General features: G+C 39.3%; 1 protein-coding gene across 3 annotated transcripts in view; it reads right to left on the reverse strand.

The window, feature by feature from the left end:
• The window catches only part of trim67 (tripartite motif containing 67), a 68,216-nt gene that overhangs the window by 11,629 nt on the left and 31,122 nt on the right, over nt 1–25,465 (reverse strand). The window contains exons 2-10 of one of the 3 annotated variants that reach the window (XM_075459125.1): nt 23,906–24,001; nt 17,453–17,575; nt 11,747–11,857; nt 10,108–10,261; nt 7,375–7,455; nt 5,132–5,295; nt 3,243–3,417; nt 1,303–1,427; nt 1,033–1,211 (exon numbers count right to left, since the gene is read on the reverse strand). In XM_075459125.1, coding sequence (XP_075315240.1) covers nt 1,033–1,211; nt 1,303–1,427; nt 3,243–3,417; nt 5,132–5,295; nt 7,375–7,455; nt 10,108–10,261; nt 11,747–11,857; nt 17,453–17,575; nt 23,906–24,001 — 1,208 coding nt within the window. The remainder of the gene's footprint in view (nt 1–1,032; nt 1,212–1,302; nt 1,428–3,242; nt 3,418–5,131; nt 5,296–7,374; nt 7,456–10,107; nt 10,262–11,746; nt 11,858–17,452; nt 17,576–23,905; nt 24,002–25,465) is intronic. The other 2 variants (XM_075459124.1, XM_075459123.1) reach the window with 2 other exon arrangements.

Below are 25,465 nucleotides of genomic sequence, written 5' to 3' on the forward strand. Positions count from 1 at the left end.
AAAGCTAAGACTTGAGGACTTACTTGAGACTTGAAAGCTAACACTTGAGAGTTGAGACTTGAAAGCTAAGACTTGGGACTTGAAAGCTAAGACTTGAGACTTACTTGAGACTTGAAAGCTAACACTTGAGAGTTGAGACTTGAAAGCTAAGACTTGGGACTTACTTGAGACTTGAAAGCTAACACTTGAGAGTTGAGACTTGAAAGCTAAGACTTGGGACTTACTTGAGACTTGAAAGCTAACACTTGAGACTTACTTGAGACTTGAAAGCTAACACTTGAGAGTTGAGACTTGAAAGCTAAGACTTGGGACTTGAAAGCTAAGACTTGAGACTTAATTGAGACTTGAAAGGTAATACTTGAGACTTACTTGAGACTTGAAAGCTAAGACTTGGGACTTATTGAGACTTGAAAGCTAAGACTTGAGACTTACTTGAGACTTGAAAGCTAACACTTGAGAGTTGGGACTTGAAAGCTAAGACTTGAGACTTACTTGAGACTTGAAAGCTAAGACTTGAGGACTTACTTGAGACTTGAAAGCTAACACTTGAGAGTTGAGACTTGAAAGCTAAGACTTGGGACTTGAAAGCTAAGACTTGAGACTTACTTGAGACTTGAAAGCTAACACTTGAGAGTTGAGACTTGAAAGCTAAGACTTGGGACTTACTTGAGACTTGAAAGCTAACACTTGAGAGTTGAGACTTGAAAGCTAAGACTTGGGACTTACTTGAGACTTGAAAGCTAACACTTGGGACTTACTTGAGACTTGAAAGCTAAGACTTGAGACTTACTTGAGACTTGAAAGCTAAGACTTGAGACTTGCACATGTGTGACTTGGTCCCATCTCTGCCCTCTTCTCTCCATCAACTACTGGACTTTGTGTCTCTGTGAGCAGCATTAACTGTCAGGGTGACCCTCAGCCCTTCAGTTGGTCACTTATGGAAGAAACTAAGGTGGGGTGATGTGCTGATTATTTGAGATTTTCTTTTTAATTTGAGAATTTTGAGATGTTGAATAAAGTGTGAACAGCTACCTGTTGGTGTGGGAGTTGTTGTGCATGAACCAGGACCGGTTGTTGTCCACGTACATGGCCCAGGCTTTGTCGTCTTTCCCCAGCATCATGTCCTTCATGGTGTTGATCCTCGCCACTCCAAACGCAGGGTCTGGGTGGTTGTCGTAGCGATCAATGCTGACCTCCCAATAGTGAATGCCCTGAGTTGTGAAGAGATGCGATAGCTTTTAATCTCTGGTGTGAACGAGCCACCGACATCACTCCTTGAGGGAGAGAGGACAGACACCTCACCTTGGAGAAAGCAGCCGTCCCCAGCACCACGCGGTCATCATAGCTGTTACAGGAGACCGTGTGGTTTTCATTGGACAGGACGATGTCCCGGTGGGCTGAGCTGGGGTCGAAGGTGAAAAACGCCACTGCAGGAACAAGCCGAAAGTCATACTCAAAACTGTCGATGTATTCCTGTTAAAAATCGGTTCATAATATCCGTTTATTCTTCAACTTCTGCATCAGATTATATCAGAAAACAACATGTGATTCACATCTGCCTGTTGAATCTGCTAAAGGTTTGCATGTCAGAGAAAATAAAATGAAAATACTCCGATACAGTCTTATACAGGGTTTAAATCAACTGATCCCTACCAGGTCTTAAAAGGAGTTAAACACAAACTCATGTGAGACACAGCAACCATTCATTTAATGAAACTGGATGATTTTTTAGAAGCGAACGCTGTGTGGTTGCAGTATAAATGAATAAGGACAAATAACTAAATCAATGAAAAACCAACTAAAAAATGAGGTATGTTAACATTAAATGAGATAAAATGTTAAAGTTTTAAGAAACAAGATGAATTTCTTTTTAGGGCTGGGCAACGATTAAAATTTTTAATCTAATTAATCACATGATTTCCCTGATTAATCACGATTAATCGCATTTGTACGCAAAATCCAAAAATGAATTCAAAAGTAGTGTACAGCTTTCGGAAGAACTTTGAAATGAAAATGGCCGAGTAAAAGTTACTTTTACGCCAATTACTTTCTTTTCTGGTTAAAATAAATAATAAAACCTGCGTTAATGCCGCTAAAATATTTATCAGCGTTAAATAATTAACGAGTTAATGCGATAATAATGAGTTAACGTGCCCAGCCCTAATTTTTTTGTAATAGTAGCATAAACTCACCGTCATATTATCTACATTTTCAAGAACAAATAAAAACTCTTTAAAGGATGAACAACAGACGTTTGATCTTTCATTCGAACACTGAAAACACTTCATGCACAGCTGGTTCCTTCGGGGCAGATTTATCTGTGTTTCACCATTTTATACAAAGTTAGTGAATCACTGAGTGGGTTCAGCTATGAGGGGAAAACACACAAATGCACAAACAACAGCATTTATCGTGCAGCCCGAGGGAAAGATGCAAACATATGCAGCGTTTACACACACAGACTATGTGCTTTTGTAGGATTGTTTGTTTAGGAGCCAAATGAACAACAGACGGATTCCGTCACGACTGTCAGCGTGTAGCTGTGCACTTATGAAAGAAAAGAGGGAGAGGACGCAGGAGGATATAATTAAATAAAGAGAGGATAGGAGGGATAAGCGGTTATCAGCCAGAAAGCAGACTGTACGGTCTATTGTCATCACGGCTGGCAAAGAGAAAGTGTCAGTGTTTAGGGATGTGGCGTTTTCAAGTGACTCCACCTTGTGAAGGAGGATTTAGTCTTTTTGCCATCCTCCCTTTTGTCTCTCTTCTTCTATATTTTTTCCTGCTTTCTTTTTCCTTCCTTTGAACTGCTTTTATGACCTCCTCTTGCCAATTTTGTCGTCCTTTCTGTTTTCTTTAGATATTGACTGTCTCTACAAACCTACATTTTCAAATATAAATAAAAGCAGAACGCTCTTAAATCGAAGTTTTATTCACAATAGAACGGGGATGCCCACATCCGGTCCTCCAGGGTCGCCGTCCTGCAGGTTTTCGATGTTTCCCTGCTTCAACACACCTAATTCAGATTAAACGGATCGCTTCAACAAATTGTTAAGTTCTGCACAAGCCTGCTGATGATGCATTGATCTGAATCAGGTGTGCTGAAGCAGGTAAACACCTAAAACCTGCAGGACAGCGGCCCTGGATGACCGGATGTGGACATCCCCGCAATAGAACATAGAAAATACATATAAAATGTTGAAGGTGAGACATTTCCCAAATTATCTGGAAATACCGCTTACTTTCAGTCATCTTCTCTTCCCTTCTCACACACATACCATCAGAGGTTTTGAGCACCACCGTCTTGCTGTAGGGTCCCACGCCAACAGCATTGTAGGCTTTTACCCTGGCGTTGTAGGAGCTGTTAAAGTGCAGCCCGTCCACCGTGCACATCGTCTCCTTCCCCACATACACTTCCTGAGGGAGAACACATTTTAGCATAATTACAAATGCAGCTCATGTATAAACACTCAAACTTTAACTCCCTGGATAATGCACGATATAGATGCAAGCATTACTCAAGCACCTTTGATGCGTGTTCACTCACGACATCATTGATTACACACACACAAATTTCCATCTGTGGAGAAGTACATGTATTATTAATAACAAGGGTTGGAAGATGTGGAATTAGATGATGATCAGACGGCTTTATTCTGATGTCTGCTGTACATTCCTAACACCGTTGATCTGTAGAGCTTTTGATACAATAGATCATGGCATCCCAGTTAACAGACTGGAAAATTGTAGGTGTGGAATGGTATTGCACATGACTGGTTTAGCTTCCATTCTGTTTTTATAGAGGACTCTAGCTCCAGTTTGGTATAAATCCCTAATGGTGTTCCTCAAGGGTCTATTCTGGGCCCTCTGCTATTTTTTATGTACATTTTACCACTTGCTCGGGTCACTGGCAAATCAAGACTGCCAGTAAATTCACTCACAACTTGCCTCGAAGACATAAAATCTTTGCACTTTTGCAATTTCTCAATGTTAAACTTATGGGGCAAAAGAATCCACGAATACTGTTTGATTCCAACGATGACCCTTCAAAACCTTTCAGTGACATTTTCCAAACTGCATCGATCGAAATCTACAATCAGAACAATCAGTTTGGGAAATTCTGCAAACACGTCTCCGTATTTTAGCCTGGCTGCCCACCAGTCGCATTTAGAATTGATTTTAAAATCATATTGCTCTATTAGAAGTCATCGACTGGCCATGCATCATCCCACATTACTGTCCTTTTCACCCCTCAGAGCCCTGCTCGAGCTCCCAGGACTGCAGATGAGATGTGGGTTATTGTGTCCAGGGTGAGGATGTAGGTAGAACATTTGCTATAAGAGTTGCACAACAGTTATAAAAGCTACTTCTATGTCAAACTTACTCTTTAAAGATATCTTTTTATTAGGGCTGGGCGAGTTAACTCGTTATTATCGCGTTAACTCGTTAATTATTTAACGCAGATAAATATTTTATCGCGCATTAACGCAGGTTTTATTATTGTAAAAGTCTGTTGCTGTCTAACATCACCTCTACAGGTGCTCCTCGGTCTCTGTGTGAAGCTCACGGAGTTAACCGGCGCTACTTCCTGTTTTACTTGTTTCAACATAAAAGCACGTATTTCAAAATAAATTTTAAAAAAAACTCCTGCATTTACAGCCAAGTTGAATTGTCTTCTCAGCGTAGTAGTTCCAGTCTAAAATATCCCTTAAAGGCAACACACACAACTGATAGCAGCAAGTCATTCAAGGAAACAGACAGTGGAGCGAGGCTTCTACATAAAAACTACAGAAAGATGCTGATGTTAAAAGTGTGTTTGCACAACAAATGTTATGGCACTTTCATTCATATGGCAGCACATTTAAAATAAAACTAAATACTAAAAGCTATACGCTACTTTTGGATTCATTTTTGGATTTTGCGTACAAATGCGATTAATCGTGATTAATCAGGGAAATCATGTGATTAATTAGGTTAAACATTTTAATCGTTGCCCAGCCTTACTTTTTATTAGTGGATTCTTGTATTTTGCTGTTTTTTTTAATGGAATTTATGCTCTTATGACGGTGAAGCACTTTGTAAATGTGTGTTTAAATGTATGTTTCACACAAAGTATGTGCTGTAAACCAACCCTGTACTGTCCTCCATTGCCGTCATCCAGCTCCAGGATGTAGCCCTCGATGGGGTTGCCTGCAGGCAGAATGACCCTCCAGGCCAGGGTGACGCTGTTGTTCCTGGTGCAGCATTTCTCCAGCTGCAGGAGGGGAGCTGCTGGCACCAAAGATCCAGACTCCACTGCGGGAAGAGGTGTGAGACATTATATTTCAGAGACGCATGGGTGATGATGGAGAAGAAATTTAGAGGGAGGGAAAGGTGAACATTGAATGACGAGAAAGGGAGGGCAATCGGGGGAAATCATCATCTGTGACCGGTGGCATTCACAAAGGCTGAAGGGAGAGAAACAGCAGCTTTAATGAGAGTCTAGTGTGAGATTAAAGAAACGCCTTATGGGCGAAAGTACTCCAGGTTCAGTTCGAGGGCAACAGCTGGGAATCAGTAGAGGCTTAAACTAAGTCACGTGTGGACAGTTAACGCTCTAATGGGAGGAAGTGCATAGAGGTGCATCGGGTCAGGCTGATTCGAGCTGTGAGGACCGACTGGGAAAACTGAAATCAGTCGATTAAGGTGAGGAAGGGATGTGAGACTAAAGGTGAATGTCTTCAATGACTTTAAAAATGATAGGAATGATTCTCTGGTAGATAAGAAGGTTGAGAGAGGCGGAAATCTGCGTAAAATCAGACGACTCAAAAGCAGACCCCTCTGCTGGGTGAAAAATCAGTTGCAGCCACGGCTGAAAGAGACACTCATGTCAAAAAACAGGGCAAAAATAACCTCTGAGCAGACGTGTGTTGGTGTGAGCGTTACGCATTCATCTGATAAACAGAGGGAAAGGCAGCACTGATGATAGAAGGAAGCTTATTCCATAACATTTCATTCAAATTCATCAGTTTAAACACTGAAAATCACTTCTGTACGACTTGTGCTTTTGTACAATATTTAAATCTGTTTTAACTTTTATCTATACTATGTGAAGCAGGGGGTTCTTCTCCTGTTTCCTGTGTATTCTTTGACACATGCCATTCATTTTAAGTGAGATTTCAACTGAGCACCATGCTGGATTTCATGTGGCCCTCTGTGGTCTCTTTTCAACCGGCTATAATGCATCAGTTTGACAAAAAGTGTTCATACGCTTTTAGTACACTGGCAAAAATGCCCCTCCAAAAATAAGTTAAAAAAAAAAAAAAACAAATACGAGACGTTTTTGCTTGAAATGAGCAAAAAAATCTGCCAATGGAACTAGTGAAAATCGGCTTGTCAAGATTTCTTGAAATAAGATGTGATATTTAGGACTTTTCGGACAAAAGTGATCTTGAAATTAGCTTAAAAACCTCTTCAAATGTAAAATAAAAAAAAAAGCTTGTTTCATATGATATGTGACAATTTGTTTTCAAGACTTTTTCATTTAACAAGATATTCCAGATGTATTGTCTTCAAACAAGTCCCTATATCTGGCTGAAATGGTACTTGTTAGGCAGTTGTGTCTTATATTAAGTGTAATGAGATATTTTGACTAGAAATGAGACAAATATACTTGGTAAGACTTTGATTTTTTCCAGTGTACTTGATCATAGTTTGTTTGAAATGATAAATCTGTGTGGAGGTATTTCTTTGATGTCATATTACACTGGGAGGCGAACTCAGCCTAAACTGTGGGTGAAAACAATTTGAATTTACCTAAAAGACTACAGTGTTAGCGTTATTTCTCGGTGCTTTACCACTCTGATGCACTGTCATGTCTTTCCAACTGCATTCAAAGAAGCTCGGTTAGAAAACCTCTCCTCAAAAAGCACTCTGAACTCGGGTCAAGTTGAAAAATATCACCAGTTTTGCCTCTTCCATTCCAGTTTATCCACCACCCTCCAAGAATTTCTTGTTGCACTGAAGCTTGCATGTTGTTCCTCACTCATAAATCCCTCTAAATGACACCAACCCACTGTGCTAGCTCTATTATTTCACCCCATTCTAACCATTAGAGTTTACCACAGTTCCTGAGTATATTTGCATCCAGTGTTTTGCATTAAATGCAGATTAGAACAACAGAAATCTTTCACAGTTATCTGTGTGCAGCAAAGTCCTGGAAAACAACAACCATGCAAAGGGAAAAAGAGGATGCTGTGGAACAAAAAGATCTGTGAGTTTCTAATCGGGACGACAGTGAGGGCGACCAGGGCTCAGGGGTGAGGAAGGAGGGACAAAATACATATAAGGAAGAGTGACAGAGGTTTACTGAGAGAAGTAGGGTCTCTGAAATACCTCCCGGGTTCTCTGTCTCCAGCTCAGCCTCACCACTGTCTGCTGCCTGCATGTGTTTCAATAACGGTATCTCCTGAACATCTGGAAATATGACGTTGATATGGGTGTTTTAATACAACAGCACACTGACGAAAAATGGCAGCAAAGAGCGAAAACCAGTGAAGAGTTTAGATCGGGATCGTTACTCTGAAACCAACCAGGTGGCCCCAATGAAACAGCACAGAAATGATGTGAATGTCAATTCAATTCAAGTACATGGAAGAGGAAGTATGTTAACGGAGGACGATGAGGGATAAATATATGAATAGAATAGGGTTAATTGTTACATTGTAATTTAATTAGTATATATTTATTTATGGGGATAGTTATATATATTCAATTTACATTTATATTTACAAGGATATGTGTGTAGTATATATGTATTTTTGTGATTATATATTTATTTAGATATTTAGGAAGTGTATATATGGCATATATTTATATAGGTGTATTGTAGTTAGCATATTTACAAACTGAAGAGTTAAAAAAGGGTGGGAAACTAAAAAAGTACTTCTTCCCATTCCTTTTTAGAACAATGTGCAGTGTTTTGTTATGTATTAGCACTTTGTGATTGAATTTTTCTTTCTCTTTTTCTTTCTTTTGTATGTACAAATAGCTACATACATTTTCTTTTTTATACATGTTTGAAAATAAAAATCTATCAATCAATCAACGTTTTCACCTCGTGATATCAGTCTAAAGGTCAGATTTTTGCAGTTTATATCAGTGAATCTTCTGTTATATTTCATCCTTCATCAGTGTGAAACACAATTAGTTAAATAACAGAGAAAGAGAAGATCTCAGACCTTAGTAAAAAACTACATCTGAAACAGAATTTAACAGTTGTTTTCTTTAACCTTGGTCTTTTTCATAGAAATTGTATTTTTCTTGCTCTGGAATGCCTTCCATATTGTCCATATATGACTGTTGGAATTGTTCAACTTTAGATTCTCATGTTAATCATTAACATCTTGCATTTCTGATGCAGGGTAGAAGGTTAAAATGAAGACACAGTGGTGAAGAATGAACTCCTGCACTGTGTGTCGTTGCTCTGGATTTCAGAGACCGCGACTCAAGGATGTGAAACACGACTGTCGATCTTTAAACTCTGCTGCTTTGCTCCGGATGATCGGTGAGATGTCAGGGTGGGGAAACTCGCTAATAAGTTTCACGTCACCAGCCGGAAAGAACAAACGAGGACAGATCAAAGCCTCTCTGCTTCCCAACAACTCTGACTGGAGCTCAAATTAGAGAAAGTCTCCTTCAAGTGTGACTGAACCTGAGCCATGACCTGTAGATGTTTGTTTGAAGGCATGAAGGAATTCAACAGTACCCAATTATTTAAAGGGTATTTTGTTTCCTTCTATAAAAATGTGAATGAGTTGCACAGCCTTATGAATACCTCATAAGTATAAAATAATACATAACAACAGAGATGAATGAGCATTATTAAGGAGCCATGTTCCCCCCGCATCCTTAGAAAAAACACTTTATTTACCGCCTCAGTGGAGCAGCATACAGATGAAATATGCATAATGTTGATCACATATTTTATGCACCGATACATTTGGGTAACTCTGGGAATGAATCTACACACCAAACTGCTTGCTGTGTCGTAACAGCCAGTGAATAGAAAATTACATGTTTATGTTTGAAATACCACATAAAGGAGTGCATTGTGTTGTAGATCAGTGTTGTTTGCGTGTCAAGATGGTTAATTTACAATCATGTATAAAAGATCCCTCTTTCAGTTCCAAGGTTTTCATATGAGGACATATAAAGATACTTAAAGATAAACAATAAACACAAGATAAAACAATGTTTTATCTGTGGCTTTTATCTTTTATCTTTTGCCAGGTCCTGTGGCTGCAGAACCAGCCCAGATCATCAGCCCTCCACCACCGTGCTTGACAGCTGGTGTGAGGTGTTTGTGCTGATATGCTGTGTTTGGTTTCCTCCAAACGTGCTGCTGTGCATTCTGAGCAAACATCTCCACTTTGCTCTGGTCTGTCCAGAGGACATTGTTCCAGAAGTCTTGTGGTTTGTTCAGATGCAGCTTTGCAAACCTAAGCTGTGCTGCCATGTTCTTTTTAGAGAGAAGAGGCTTTCTCCTGCAGCCCTTCCACACAAGCCATACCTGTTCAGTCTGTTTCTAACTGTGCTGTCACGACCTTTAACCTTTAACATGCTGACTGAGGCCCGCAGAGTCTGAGATGTAGCTCTTGGGTTTCTGACCTTGGGGTGACCTTGCTGGGACGTCCACTCCTGGGAAGATTGACAGCTGTCCTGAATGTTTTCCACGTGTTGATAATCTTTCTCTCTGTAGAACAATGGACTCCAGATAGTTTAGAAACGGCCTTATAACCCTTCCCAGATCGATGGGCAGCAACAATTACTTCTCTAAAGATCGTTGCTGATGTTTAAGTTTCGGACCCGCTAAAGACCAGATGTTTTATTCTTTTTAATGTCCCAGTAAGTTAAACCTTAGAACTAAAAGAAGCTGTACTTTTCCTCAAGTTTACCTCCGAGCGTCACTTTTTGTTTGTCATGAATAGATAGACTTGTCTCTTGACTTTTCATCATCTCAACAGAAAATCTGCGGCACAAACTGGGACAAGAGCAACATTTCAACCAGTGGAGATCTGGATCTGCGTCTTTGTTGTGAAAACAGATTAAAGAGAAAACTGTGCTCGCCTTTGCCCTGGCTGAAGTCCAACTGAAGGATGGTCTGAAGGAGCGAGTCGGTGCTGAGAGTGAGGTCAAAGTCGGGGCCCACCTTCGGCTCCAGGGCCCCCTTCACCCACTGGTCCTGAGATGATGTCACTCGCTTGATCAGGGCGTCTGAGATCTGCACAGAAAGGTTAAAGCATCAGAAGAATGGAATAAAAAAAATACTTTATTCATCCCCCAATGGGGAATTCAAATTAGTCAAGTAGCTCAAAAAATTATTAATATTTTCAATGATTATATATTAACAACAACAATAATAATACCAATTCTAATAAAAAAATACTACTACCAACTAAAAATAATAATAATAATAATAATAATGATAATAATAATAAATGACTGAATAAATAAATAATAAATAAATCAGGTGCGTGTTTACACGTTCGCAGTCGTTGAATATTTTCTAATATACTTGTATTTGTCTGTTAACCTGCCAGCCTCTTTCTGCTGGGATGCCTTCCAGTGGCCTCGCTCTATTACTTTGCATCTCATGAGTGAACATCATTAGAATTAGATCGCTGTCCGCAGCAGGAGCTTCGCTGCCCCGGGAGAGGGAAGCTAAATGAATATATTACACTTAACAGCACTCAACTGCAAAGAATGCGACTGCCGATTTTTTTTTTCCGAGGCGCGACGTGAGCCAAGGATTTCGAAATCCATCCCTAAGCTTTCGCTTCGTTTAACGTAATTTTCTGTGTCAGATTAGTATAAACTGCTGAGAATTTACAGTTGCTCCTCAGCTTGCATCTGGCGCTGAATCCAGCTTTAATTCTTTAAAAGCCTCTATTTAGAATGTAGACACTGCCGACAACAAGTAAGCATATAATCAATACATTATGAAATATTCAGAAGAAATGGAAGCAGAGGGATCTGTGTGTGGGGGGTTTGAGTTCCTGAAAAGCAGCCTTGATCTCCATTACTCCTTCCTCTTTCTCCTCTTCACTAATGCCGTCTTTCTCCAGCAAGAGAATTCATTTCTAACAATAGGCCGAGACTCTCCTATTTATTCTCACATCATTTAACAAATACATTTGTTTATTTGAAGCAAAAAGCCCAACACGTGTTGCTGTGTTTGATTAAATCATAATACAAGCTTAGCTTTGTTTCTTGGCTTTGTTTATCTGTCTTCTGTGGGTTTTTTTGCATTTTGGATTCCTTCACATGAAGCCGGGCCATTGAAGCAGCAGATACTCATGTCATCTTTGGAGAAAATTATATTAACACACTTGTAAGGCAGTTTGATGATTCATTTAACATTAATTTCGCCTTTTTTTCCCTCATTTGATGTCATATTTCAATGCTTTCCGTCTGTTGCACGCTTGCAAACTGTGAAATGTGTCATTCCTCTTCCTGCCATGTGGGTTCAATGTTGCTTGGTTGTTCATCTGTTCAACATTTTTAAGATAATAATGAGGTGAGGTACACTCGCTGTTTCATTGTGTCTTCAGGGATACAATCTGTATCTTTGAATACTCCCAAACAAGCTTAGAACTTATCACTGTATTCTCTCTTCATCCTTCTGCTTAATCACTTGTGAGAGACCACGTTAAGAAAGTTGTAATGATCAAAATCTCACGAGCTAAAAGACACTGCTGTCAGATACCTGCAGGAAACCGCTGGGATCGTTTTCTTTGAGGACCTCGAGGCAGTACTCCATCATGCCGGTGGTCTGACGCAGCTTCATGGTGCAGTGGGTGATCTGGTCACGCACGACCTTTAAAACAAGCACAGACCAGACAAATTAGCTGCTGCAAGTAGCAATGCACATATATATTTACACACAAATATATATATATATATATATATCTGACAGTGCACACTTCTTGAGATGTCGCTACACGTAGGTAGAATGCTGATTGTCTGAAAGTTGGCTCGTGTGGGAAGAGGGCGACAACAACTGGATTCATTACAAAGACGACAAAACACCAAACCTGATGAACAATAACGAAGCAGTGCAGATAACAGCTGTGCCAGACTGATCAGAAATGAACCACAAAAATAACTTAACATGGAGTTTGGCTCTTGAGAAACTGACCTATATTGACCTTAATCACATTTTAACTACTGATTTCATCAGATTTTATCTATTGTTCTTATTTCTTTCTTTTTTGTCTAAAATTTAAATCATGCTTTTTATTTGTACTGTTTTAATGTATCTGTAAAGCACTTTGAATTGTGCTATACAAATAAACTTGCCTTGCCTATATTGTTAGAAAGAGGGCTTCTGAATTTTATGATATTTGGAGGATATTTCTGGAACTGTTGAGGGAGGGAGAATGAGATAATGAAAATGATTTAATTTGTTGTTAGGAGTGCAAGCTGTATTATCATCATTATTTATACATGTGTTTATTTACTTATTTAATTTTATCATTTTCATTATTTCATATTCATTGCACAGTAATTTGCTGTCTAATTGCTGCGGTTTATTGTATCTTTTTTAATAATTTAATTATTATTTTCTTTACTGCCATATGTTTTGGAAGTTTAAATTGTTGGATGTTGTTATATTAACATGAAAAACCAATAAATGTATGTTTAAAAAAAAAAAAAAAGAAATTAACCACTGAAAAAAAAAAGAAAACTGTCGACCTGGTTGGTCTCACCCAGTTAGCCTGTCCTGTCCCTTTAAGGGGGTCCGTACCCCATCCCTCTGCTGGGAAGGCGTGCAAACACACACAGATATAAACGTACTCAGATACTACATGAATATAACGTGATGGAACTGATAAACGTAGCCTTTGATTGATGTAGTCTTGTATCTTCTTAATGTGTTGTGTCTCTAAACTGAACCTGAAGCTGCCGTCCAGCATCAGGCCTCCAGTATTCTGTTCTCAGGGACCGGGTTCTGGCTTCTGGCTCTTGTATGAACCTGGTTTCACTTGTTGTTGTGGGTTTTTAGACTTCTTTTGGATCTCGTCTTTAGCCTGTTTTTTTTTAGGGAATTCCTCCCTGTAAAATAGTTAATAGACTTCAGACTGTATTGTTTTCAGGCTCTGCAACATTCGGGAAGAAGGAAACACCTTTTCAGTGGATTTGGAAGTGGCAGAAGCAGGTGAGTGCGTGGCCGGCAGGTAAAAGGCAGGAGAAAAACTGACTGGCAGCATAATATTGTACTTCCGCGATTGGGAAAACAGCTGCCAAAATCCCATCATCAGCGGTATGGCTCCAGGTGAAAGAGGGAAAAGAACAAGGTGAGGGAAATGAGATATGAAGGGTTGTTGGAGTCAGTCATTCGAGGCCAACTGCAACCAGACAAACCGTCTCCTCTTTAAAAGCCTTTTGTTCACATCTAATCAGAACCGAACCACATTTTAACCCATCTGCAGTCTTTAATCGTCTCCATTATACACGTATAAAGGAAATATATCAGATTCGAAGCGTTATGTTAGAGATTAGATAGAAAACGTCTTGTGACTTCAGTGAATCCGAGACAATTAATTACAGCGTTAACCAACAGACGCCTGAATGAATCAAAGAGTTAATTAGATGGAGTCTTGGTGATTAGTCTCCTCATTCGTTTGATGGTTAATGAGATCACAGTTAATTACTCACCTGTCAACCGCAGTTTAAATTGAAAAATGAAAACCGTGAGAGAACCCCTCCAACCGTTTTGGGCTTTTTCCTCCGCATCCTATTTTCATTTATTAACTGCAACTATATCTCCTGCTGCACGCTCGAAAATATCTGATTTAAATGTCAGTTTAGATCTGCATGTGTGAATACACACGATAACTATTTACCACAAAAAAAGTTCACCGTTCAGTTCACGTTATCTCCTTTGCAAACATCATGAAGGATGAGGCGAGACGCCTGAGTAAATTTCACATTTATTACAATTTCTTTCCTCCCTGCTGACACTTTCTGTCAGATCTGGATGAAGGACTTTTCCAATATGTTCCACATGCATGTGAAATTAATTTAAAAGTGGGGGTGGAATCCTGAAGCATGTTAATGCAAGCCCCTTATTTGGATACCAGACATGTCGCTAATGATTCACAACCTCTTCCACACACTCTGAGCCACATTTGAGTTCAGGTTTTTGGGCTGATACAGTAAAGAAAAGCAGTGATTCAGGACTTTATGAACAGTTCAGATGCAGAATTAAGTGGAGAAAAGAGGACATGACTTTAGAATATTCGTAAAAACCTTCTGATGCCTCTGTTTTTCCAATGTGGTAAAAATTTAATCGTTTATTTATGTGCAAAGATGTAAAAAGTGCTGTTTACAATGTCAACACAGGCTTCATCTTGCTGACGCCTCCCGTTGCCATGTCAACAGTGGGGAATTAACTGCACAGGCTGACATTGTAAGTCACAAAACATGTTTTTTTTTTTAGTCCACACATAAATGTTGCAGTAAGAGTCAGAGGAAATCTTGTGTTTAGTTTCAGTACAGATACAAACACACTTCAAAATCTGCAGTTATCAAAACACACTGGAGGTCTTAAAGGCAACATCTGTGCTGTGAATTCAGCTTTACTTACATTTACCATAATAATCCACAGAGAGAGTTAGAGGGGGCAGAATATCTTAAACATTTTCATTAAACAGTCCACAGTGTCGGACGTGCTGTTATCGATGACTTAATTCCCCTCCTGTGCATCTAAATTGTTACAAGGACGGGGATCCAGTTCATTTGACCATGCTGAGTGAGCATTTCTGAAATGTTTTGTGTCCTTGACTGATCTAGAACTGAAGCCAATCTTATTATCAAAAATCAAGTGCACGATTCATCAGTTTGTGCAGGATTTGTGCAGAACATTTCATGCTCTGCTCCCCAAACTATTCTGTCGCTTTCCTGCTTCTCCTTCATCAACTTCTCTTACAGTCATTCGATTTTTTTCTGGTTCGAGCTGTATTCATAGAGGCTTATTAAAAAGCTTATATCTCTGTTTTGCAAATACAGATTAATGCACATTAATTAAAGCCACCGTTCACAACACCCAAATTTCTGACTGAATCGTTCTGCGCTTAAAATCTTACATGTAAGATTAACACACGACATGCTAATCTTCTCCAATTGCTGTGCCTATAAATGTTTAATGATGTTGCAGGACTGCTGATAATTTAGTGGAAAACCAGCTCCACATGTTCTGAGTGAACAATTTGCAACATGTCAAATACATTAAATAACATCTCCATGAATAGAAAAAATAATCCCGTTGGCAAACGTTTCATTTAAAACATCTGCTGTTCCAAATTAACTCCATATAAATGTGAAGCAGTCATGCCGTTGCCTATACGAAAAGTAGCCTCAAGTCAAATCTTTACATCAATTTCTGGTCCACGTTTGCCAAATGAGTTTTCAGGATTTGGAGTTTGGTTGATGAGCCGTCTCTTCCGCTCGTCTCCCAGCTTCCTCGTACCCTGCGGCTCTTTGCCCTCTAACTAAAGCTCAATCCCCAGTCAGCAGATAATGACAACAGCTGTCCTTGGGGCTTCCATCCAAACACCCTCCCTTTCCTCATCTCCCTTCCCCCGCCATGAGCCAGACGGTCAGTCGGTCGGCGGGCACGTTGAAGCTGGGCAGGCATCCATGTGATACGCTGGCATATAGGGAACCCCCAGCAGTGGATATACAGACGAAAACCATTAAGCGGCGAGACAGAAAATGTTGTGGTTTAAGAGCCGATGCCAAAAATAAGTACTAAAAATCCCTGAAAATGATAGTGGTTGTTTTAGTGCAACTAAGGATGTTTATTTCTGATTTGATGGTTTATATTTAAACGTTAAAGCTTTTTAGAAAATAAGTGAATATGACTGAAAGTAAAAGTAGATAAAAACAGAGAAAAAGATCAAATATGCATGCTGCATGCATAAAGCTGAATACACATTGTGCAACCCCTGCAAGTCCAAAAGAGACACTTTGTATTAGGGATGCACCGATCCGCTGTTTTTCACCTCCGATACCGATATCTGAGGTTCAGTATCGGCCGATACCGATACAGAAAAACCGCACGGAATCATGGTAACAAGCGGTAAGTTTCATTGTGTGGAAAAGACTGGGATCATTCTTTTGAGAAAAAATACAATAGTTTCACTAGCTTGGTTGGTAGACTTTCAAAATAAATAGCAAACAGCTCTATATACAGTTTAGTGTAAATGTTCAGAAAGCATCTGAACAAAACAATAGCTTCTCTAGCTTGGTAAAAACATAAAAAACCACTAGAGGGGGCAGAAGGCCCTTGGATGAATGCTAATACTGGACAGGACAGGGATCGGCCCATTGTCACGATACCCGATTTCGAATTTTCTTCGATACCGGTAAAGATATCCGATCCAAATATCGGATCAGTGCATCCCTACTTTGAATAGTTAAGTTTTGCATCCACACCTAACTCAGCAGGCTGCTGACCAAAGCATCGGTACACGACGTGTTGGAAGTGAGAATGGGTTGAATCTTGTGATCCAAGGCCTCTTATATCCAAAACCAACATCAGGGATAAGTGGTAATACGACCCAAACGGCGCCTCCTCAGGTCACTGGTGTCCGAACAAATAAATTAGAACTAGAACACACCGCAAAGGCAAATTCTTTAGTCTTTAGTTGGTCTTCAGTTTCTTCTCTCCTCCTAATGTTTATATTTCGGAGAAAAGAGTTGCTTGTTTGGAGAAATTAAGAAGACAAATGAGAGTGAGACAAGGGCCCAAAAAGGCAGCCTGGAGCAAAATTCTTATGGAGTCAGAAATTCAGATCATCCCACAGAGTAATTACTGCTAAGACCGACATCTACAAAGCTGCAGCATGAGAAGATGCACTGAGCCAGGCGACACTGGCAGAACTGTGAGAAAAGCTAAGCTAACTAAGCTTAAATCTGGTTGATATGTGCTTTTTGTATTTGTGTGACACATCTGTTCAGGCTGCACCAAGTAGAGCGTAGCATGACTGCAGCCTTTGATGGGCTATAAACATAAACTTTTATGATGACACCCTATTTATTAGGTTCATTTCACACACTGTGACCTGCACTCAACTGATAAGGTTGCTGAGACCTCAGTCTGCAGGCGACTTTGCATCGAGAGGAAAGGAAAGAAGATGAAAGAGCTCTTGCTACATATCATTTCTTTCTGAATGTTTGTGAACGTCAAACAATAAAAAGAAGATTAAAAAGAAAAAGTATTGTCATAGGTTGAAAGGTTCACAGCAAAGTATTGGTTCAGTGCAATTCCCGAGAAAAGTCCCACATGTTTTCAGATTAAACTGGGTTCCAAACATTCATCTGGATCCAGATAATGACCCACTGCTGGTTTATAATCGGTGGAGTGATCCACTGGAAGGTTGGATGGACAGAGATCAACCAGTTTCACCTTTAGTTTGTACTCCTTCTCCTTGGTGACTTTGGTGAGCAGTTTGGCTTTCTGCCGGGTCAGCGCCTCGATCAGAGAGTCACACTGCGCCACGAGGCAAGCTTCAAACTCCACGCCATTCTCCTGAAATGGAAACAACAGACAGTCAGAAGAAACATTCACTAATAATGTACCTGTTCCTGAATCTAAAAGAGTTTTATCAACCACATCCAATGCAGCAGTTGGAGGTGTTTTTATCGGCTCCAGCTCTGATCAGCATTGATGGGAACTAGGGTGTGGTTATGGCAACAAGAGTGGGCACAGCTTACTTTTTCTCCACAGAAACACACGTTTACTGACAATAACGTCTCACATGGAGGCTCTGAAACTGACAGCACCAACTCGAGGACAGAAAGAAACAAGATTGACCGATTTTACGATCTGTTAGAAAGCTGGAAGCTCGCTTTCAGTTCTGCTATGTAGGTCCAGCAGAGGTGGGTAGTAACGAGTTACATTTACTTGAGTATGTTTTTGAAAACATTACACTTCTAGGAGTAGTTTTAAATCTCTCTACTTTCTACTTTTACTTGAGTATATGTGTGCAGCAGAAACTGTCCTCTTACTCCGCTACATTAGGCTACAATGAGCTGGTTACTTTTCTTCTTACCTCTTTGGTATTCTACGCCTCATTATTTTTATCCCCCCGCGTACGCCTCATTTTAATGTTTTATTCTGACAGAGAGAGAGACTTCCGCCAAAGGCTCTACCACCTGACTGTGTTCCACCAATCAGACGCAGCCGTGCAGTCTGGTCACGTGACCATACTCAATCTCAGCGGCGGGACGGGTTAGCTTTAGCATTAGCAGTCGTAGCAAACGGACAAAGAAACAGATGAAAAATGTCAGAACCAACGGTGGGAAATGAAGACGCAGACGAGGCCTCATACTGAAAGCATGTTTACCTTACAAAGAGTGAGAAACAGCAGCTACATTATGTGTCTTCTGTGTCAACCAAAACAAACGCACATTTCAGCAGAAACTCAACATCTAACTTGAGGAAACATGTAGCGCTAAGTTTCCTAAACTCGTTTTTCCCCCCATGGATAGGTGAATGTTTGTTTTTTAGGTTACATATGGGTTACATATGTTTTAAACATTTCCTAAGTCTCTTTTATTTTTAATTGACCTGGATTATTTTAATTTAAGCTATTTTGAAATTAATTAATTCATTTTAATTTATTTGATCAGTTGGATGAACTCTAATAAAAAAGATGATTATTTAGTAATTTTGTCTGTCTGATTGAGTGCTTGTGTTAACAAATAAATCAGACGTTACTCAACAGTTACTCAGTACTTGAGTAGTTTTTTCACCGAGCACTTTTTTACTCTTACCCAAGTAATTATTTGGATGACTAATTTTTACTTTTACTTGAATCATATTATTCTGAAGTAACAGTACTTTTACTTGAGTACAATTTTTGGCTACTTTACCCACCTCTGAGGTCCAGTCAAAAACAATTTAAAAAAAAAAAGGTTAATTAATCAGAGACTGTATCCAAACAGCATGCATGATACGATTCAATGCCAGCCCTTCGTGCTGTAGTGACGTTGTGACAGGTTTTAAAGGCACGGCAGCTCTGAGAGTAAACACACCGCTGCTGGGAATAGTAAAGGATTTAATCTCTTTGTTCTAGTACTTAAAAAAAAAAAAAAAAACTGTTTAAACAACACTAACTTTGGTGTAAAAATGGCATAAAACAACTCTCTTTGAAATTGCGCGACATCTCATCTGTTGGAATGAAGCCTCTTGAAGGTGAGAAACAAAAATAGATCTGTTGGTGGGTTTTTTTCCTTCATTCAGCAGCAAAAGGCAGCCGTTTATTACTGATGTGGTAATTCATCCACCACATTTTGTTCCATTTCTGCCTCAGCGGCACAAAGATTGAATATAGAGTGTTAATTATTTCAGCAGACTGCACACGCAAGCAAATTTTTTCATCACAGTTACTGTCTGTTTGTACAGCTGCCATTTTCCATCAAGATGCAATATATGAAAATACCATCCTGTCAGTTGTAGTTGTAGCTTTGAGCTGTGATTAATCAACGTGCGCTGACAGTAAGCAGCTTTTTGTTTGAGTCAGGGCGTCACACACGACACTACATGCAGCTGACGACATCTTTAGCTGGAAGGCATCACAAACTTACTCCAACTCACTTGTTTAGACACAGATTTCACAAACAAAGCAGCTTTTATACACATTTATTCCTTGAAATGTATACTTTTTAAACCTCTCCCTTTCTCATGTTAGTACAAGGAGTGCAGATATGTGTCACTAAGTTTGAGAAAGACAAAGCAGAGACTGGTGCTAAATTAGTGAATAAATACAAAAGAGTGGTTTACTTCTCATTATCTAAGCTGAGCCATAAATCTTCAATCCAAATGCTGAAGCTGGGGTCTCGTCCCCCAGACTAAAGATCAGGAATCACCAGATGTAAAGAAAACATTAACCCCCCCCCCTTTTTTTTTAAACAAGGAAATCTATTATATTTTAGATTTCCTCAGATTTTTCTTATGAATTCTCTTAACAAATAAGCCAATGAAAGATTATAAGCATACAAGATGACTTGGTAACTTTAAATGTTATTTTCCATTGCTTCTTCTTTGGTGTTTTTTTTAAGCACTCTTTTGCTTTTGCACTCTTTACATCAGGGATATCCACCCGCTGTCCTGCAGATTTTAGACGTTTCCCTGCTTCAACACACCTGATTCAGATCAATGCACCATTAGCAGGCTTGTGCAGAACTTAACAATCTTTTGAAGGGATCCATTTCATCTGATTCAGGTGTGTTGAAGCAGGGAAACATCTAAAACCTGCAGGATATACGATTGTTGCTTGAAAGGAAAGTGGTCAGAGACAGAGAGAGAAAAGAGGATGAGCAGCAAAGGTGCTCCTAAATGCTCCTTTATTTTCATTTTTTACTCAACATGTCAGTTGTTTCATCCAGCTAAAGCACGAACACCATCATCAATATTAAGTTTTTATAACCGGAGCCAAAACCAAACAGCAGCTGAGCTCTGCTGGCTGGATTCAAGTCAAGTATGCACGAACACAGCGTTATTAAAAATTCAGCAATCCCCCCCTGTGTTTCTTTGAAAAGAATCATGTCAACACAGCACGGTTTACAAAATAAACCTGTTGATATAGACACACCACAGTAACAGCTGACTGCATATATACAGGGTACGAGTGCTAACTCGCTCTAATTACTGTCCCAACTGTTGCGCGTTATCTCCACTCACTGACTGAATAATTCAGCATAATTCCAGTTGCTCTGACAACTAGAAGTCGGATGAGCTAAAAACCTGCTTATTTAGGATGTCATTAATACCCAGAAGTATGATGACACTTTTATCTTATTCGATTTTGTTGTATTTTATTGCTTTCACTGTTCTTTTAGTGTTTTTATTTGTTTTTACTTGTTCTTCTCTTTATTTATTACCTGCTGTAAAGCACTTTGGTTCAATGAAAGGATTTTCTGTAAAGGTCTGTATAGATAAAGTATTTTTACAAAAACCATGAGTCTCTGTTTGATGAACCCCACAGTGCATTCTGATGCCTCCATTCTTTGATATAGTGGAGGAGAAACTGCACATTTTTGTGCAAACGTGTAAAAAGTGCTGCTAATAAGGTGAGTCTCCTATTGTCCCTGTGAACCAAAAGGAATTTGGTGCATTTTCTGTGGTTAAACCAATTAGATAACACATCAAAATATGATGTTCCAGTCCACACAAAGGCTACAGATTTAGAGCCAAAAACTGTTTGCATGTGGACGACAGGCCCCAAACACACTACAATTCAGCAGGCACCATCATCGGACAGTCTGCACACATAAAACACATCGTGGCACGTTCATCGGACCCAACTGATGCAGAGTGTGTCGCTGCCTTTGGATTTTGATGATTTCCAATCAAGCTTCCTCCCCTCAGGGATACAGTAAGAGGATGAGAGCTCCTCAATCAAACCCGTTCTCTGTCTTTATCCGGCAATCTCTTCCCCTGCTCTCCGACTTTCCCAGCAAAGTAAAGCTGAGGGTTTTTGTTTTTTCTGTCTCTTCCTTAAACACAATCCCCTTCTTTTAGTTTAAAGACCCTTAATGCCGGCACGTGCTGCTGTGAGATATATCAGCGTGACTGTGGGCGGGTTTTTGTCTGCGTGACGGGCAGATGCCTCAAGAAGAGATCAGCCGTCTGCAGGGAAAAAACAAACAGTGCACGCTCCACACGTTTGGAGTGTATTGTTTGCTCTCTAGTTCACTGATTCAGTGGATTTTCCTCCCTGCTGCTGCATGTGGAGTCCAAATGTTTCTCTGCCTGATTTTTTTTTTGGAGCTTATGGTCCATTACCATTAGATTCCCCAAAGGAAGACATATTTAACAGCAGCCTTTGCCTCCGGAAGATGCACCTTTGTCATAGTTTCATGCCAAATAATCTACCTGCCATCTGTTGCTGTTCTCCAGCCACATGATGACATAAGTGAGGCTTTTCTTTATCTTTGTCTACTGAGAGGATAAAACAGGATGGGATGAATTGTGGTCATCACTGCCAAAGTCAGACATTTAGCTTGTTCAGTCACACTCGAACACTTCCTGTCATAAAGGCTTTGCAGCTACAGAACAACTTCACACTACTTCTGCTTGTGAAAGGTCATTTTAAGCTTTTGAACACACATGCTGGGATTTCTGGTGGAAACGGCTCAGACATAGAACAGTAGACAGATCAGCACTGGAATATATCAAAGTCTTATCAAGTATATTTGTCGCATTTCTAGTTAAAATATCTCATTACACTATAAGACACAACTGCCTAACAAGTACTATTTCAGCCAGATATAGGGACTTGTTTGAAGACAATACATCTAGAATATCTTGTTAAATGAAAAAGTCTTGAAAACAAATTGTTTTGAGTCACATATCATATGAAACAAGCTTTTTTTTGCATTTGAAGAGGTTTTTAAGCTAATTTCAAGATCACTTTTATATGAAAAGTCCCAAATATCACATCTTATTTCAAGAAATCTTGACAAGCCGATTTTCATTAGTTCCATTGGCAGATTTTTTTGCTTATTTCAAGCAAAAACGTCTTGTATTTGTTTGTTTTTTTGTTGAGGGGCTTTTTTTCCCAGTGAGGACTCTCCCTTTCAGACCATGAAACAGAACATTTCATTCAATTTGTTCGTCTCATTTCTAAAACAATTTGTTCTCGTGTTTGATGTATTTATTAGTTCAAACGCTCATCATTTTTTAGCTACGAAGCAGGATAAATGTCAGGATAGATGCTGAAGCGGGAGACGTAGGACGCAAATGCAGGATGTACAGATGAGAGGGCGAGATAAGCAGGGAACTAAATCACTGACAGACTGAACAAGCAGAAGACATGACTGAACTGGCAGCGAGCAAAGCAAGACGGGGAGGATAGTTAACATGAGGCAGGTGGTGATAATTAGCCACTCAGGTGTACAGGGGCAGCAGCATGCAGGACAGACCAAGAACATTTATCAAACCAAGGAAATATAACAAGAATATGGGACATGAAACAAAGAGCCCACACGAACTGAATCACAGAAAGCTTGGAGTCACTAATCCAATGTAAGACAATCACAACCAAAAACACAAGATTAACCCTCAGACCCTGACAGAATAGAAATAATCTACCAGATCCTGTTGGCAAGATGAAAAATATCAACTATGAAATTCCATTCCATTAAGCATTATTTGCATTAAATGCATCATTATCTGTACTCCATATATAAGGGTGCCTGAAGTCACGGCCAAGCCTGTCATTTTGTTCAGAGCTGCTGTACTGTAACACACATATATCCAACCTCTGCACCATTATCTCCACTCAGCTTCAACTTCAAATCATGCTGCATCATTACAATGAATTGGACTCTAATTGGCTTGAATTAGATATATATGATCACATGAGTATTCTCCTGCTGGTGACTACAGGCGGCATTTGGAGGACACCCGTATTTAAAAAAAAAAAAACAATCTATTTGGTCACTTGCTGCAATCCAAGCGGTGAAAAAGGAAGTCTGTCACCAGTTGGTTATAAAGCTCAACGACATTTAAGGTAGAAAATCAATTCTGAGGTCATTTATTAATAGGTTGAGTTGCTTCAGCTGTTCTTAAAGTAAAGTATTAAGCTGGCATGTTATACATTTACTTAACATTTCCAGAGAAAACACTCTACATGTTACTTTTGTCTAATGCTGTTCCACTAATATTGTACTGTAATACCGCTGTACACTTCAAATAAAGTAGCCTGTCATCAGTTAAAGGCGCTCTCTGCAGGGAAAGTCTTTTTGTTTGCTCTGATCACAGCAGGCTGCAGTCTCAGCTGAACACAAACTCATAAAACCACAGCTAGAAACAGCTACAGATGGGATTAATGAGAGCATCTTTCGCTTTTACCTGTATCTGCTGAAGCATGTTCTTGAGTAGAATCAGGAATTCCTTTGCATCTTTAGCTTTGTCGGAGACGCCGTTCAGAGCCTGGGAGAGCTGGCACTGCGGACACACAAACAGGGCACCCGTTAGATTAAAAACCATAGCAGAGAGGAGGGCTGTTCAGGCTGCTTTTCTCACACTGGAAAAAATGCCTCTCCAAAAAAAAAGTAAGAAAAACAACAAATACGAGACGTTTTTGTTTGAAATAAGCAAAAAAATCTGCCAATGGAACTAGTGAAAATCGGCTTGTCAAGATTTCTTTAAATAAGATGTGATATTTGGGACTTTTGAGTTAAAAGTGATCTTGAAATTAGCTTAAAAACCTCTTCAAATGTCAAAAAAAGCTTGTTTCATGTGAAATATGACTCAAAACAATTTGTTTTCAAGACCTTTTCATTCAACAAGATATTCCAGATGTATTGTCTTCAAACAAGTCCCTATATCTGGCTGAAATGGTACTTATTAGGCAGTTGTGTCTGATATTAAATGTAATGAGATATTTTGACTAGTGCCCTTTTGTGTACTGTGAAGATTTACCAACAACCAACCACAAACAAAGTTTTAAATTATTTCTCACACTCAAACAATTATGTCCCAGATCGAGTCCTGTTTCACACCTTAATTGGTGAAGGAAATATGGAAAACTGAAATGTTTTCAGCTTCCCACACAGCCTTAAATAACTACCTGACGTCAGACTGACGTGCTGTGATCATTTAATATAAAATGTGTGGCTCCTTTCACCTGAAAACAAACCAAATGTGATGCAATAAGGCTCTTTTTATTAAAGGTTTTTTATTATCTAATCAGAGCATTCTCCATGGAGGCTCAGATTACTCCTGATCCTGGCCTAAAGTGTACAGGGAACCCCTTCAGGCTCAGACACTGCATTGTCTTAATAGGGATTAACTTCACAATCTTGATGAGATCATCATCTGTTGAGAAAACAGTGGAGAAAATCTATTAAGACACTGTCATTTCGTCGCAGATTAAGGCCGAAACAAAACAAAGATTTGAATAAATTACCAGAAAAATTACCTTTGTTTCAACTAATTCTCCAATGCATGTTGGCATTATCCCTCTAAACATAAAATAATGTGCATGTGCAGGCATTGAGAGTCTTTAAACTAAAAGAAAACGATTGTGTGCAAGTTAAAAAGCCAAAAAAAACCTCTTAGCTTTACTTTGCTCTAAAAGCCAGAGAGCAGGGAGAGAAATTGATGGATAAAGAGAAAGAATGTATGTGATTGATTTCAAAGAAAACCCCCTAAAACATTACATATTGGAAAAAAGAGTTTAGTTTAAACTAAATACATTATCAGACAAGAATATGCTGCCTAATTTTCCTCAATGTTACATAATGTAAATGTATTTTATTTATACAGCCCATTACAAACAATCATTACGGTGTACCAAAGTGCTTTACAGTAATAAATAAAGAGAAGAATAAGTAAAAACAAATAAAAACAATAAAAGAACAGTGAAAGCGAATAAGATAAAAGTGTCATCATAATACTACACGCATA

The sequence above is a fragment of the Odontesthes bonariensis genome, chromosome 24 (genome assembly GCF_027942865.1).
Source record: "Odontesthes bonariensis isolate fOdoBon6 chromosome 24, fOdoBon6.hap1, whole genome shotgun sequence".
In the NCBI taxonomy this organism is placed as follows: domain Eukaryota; kingdom Metazoa; phylum Chordata; class Actinopteri; order Atheriniformes; family Atherinopsidae; genus Odontesthes; species Odontesthes bonariensis.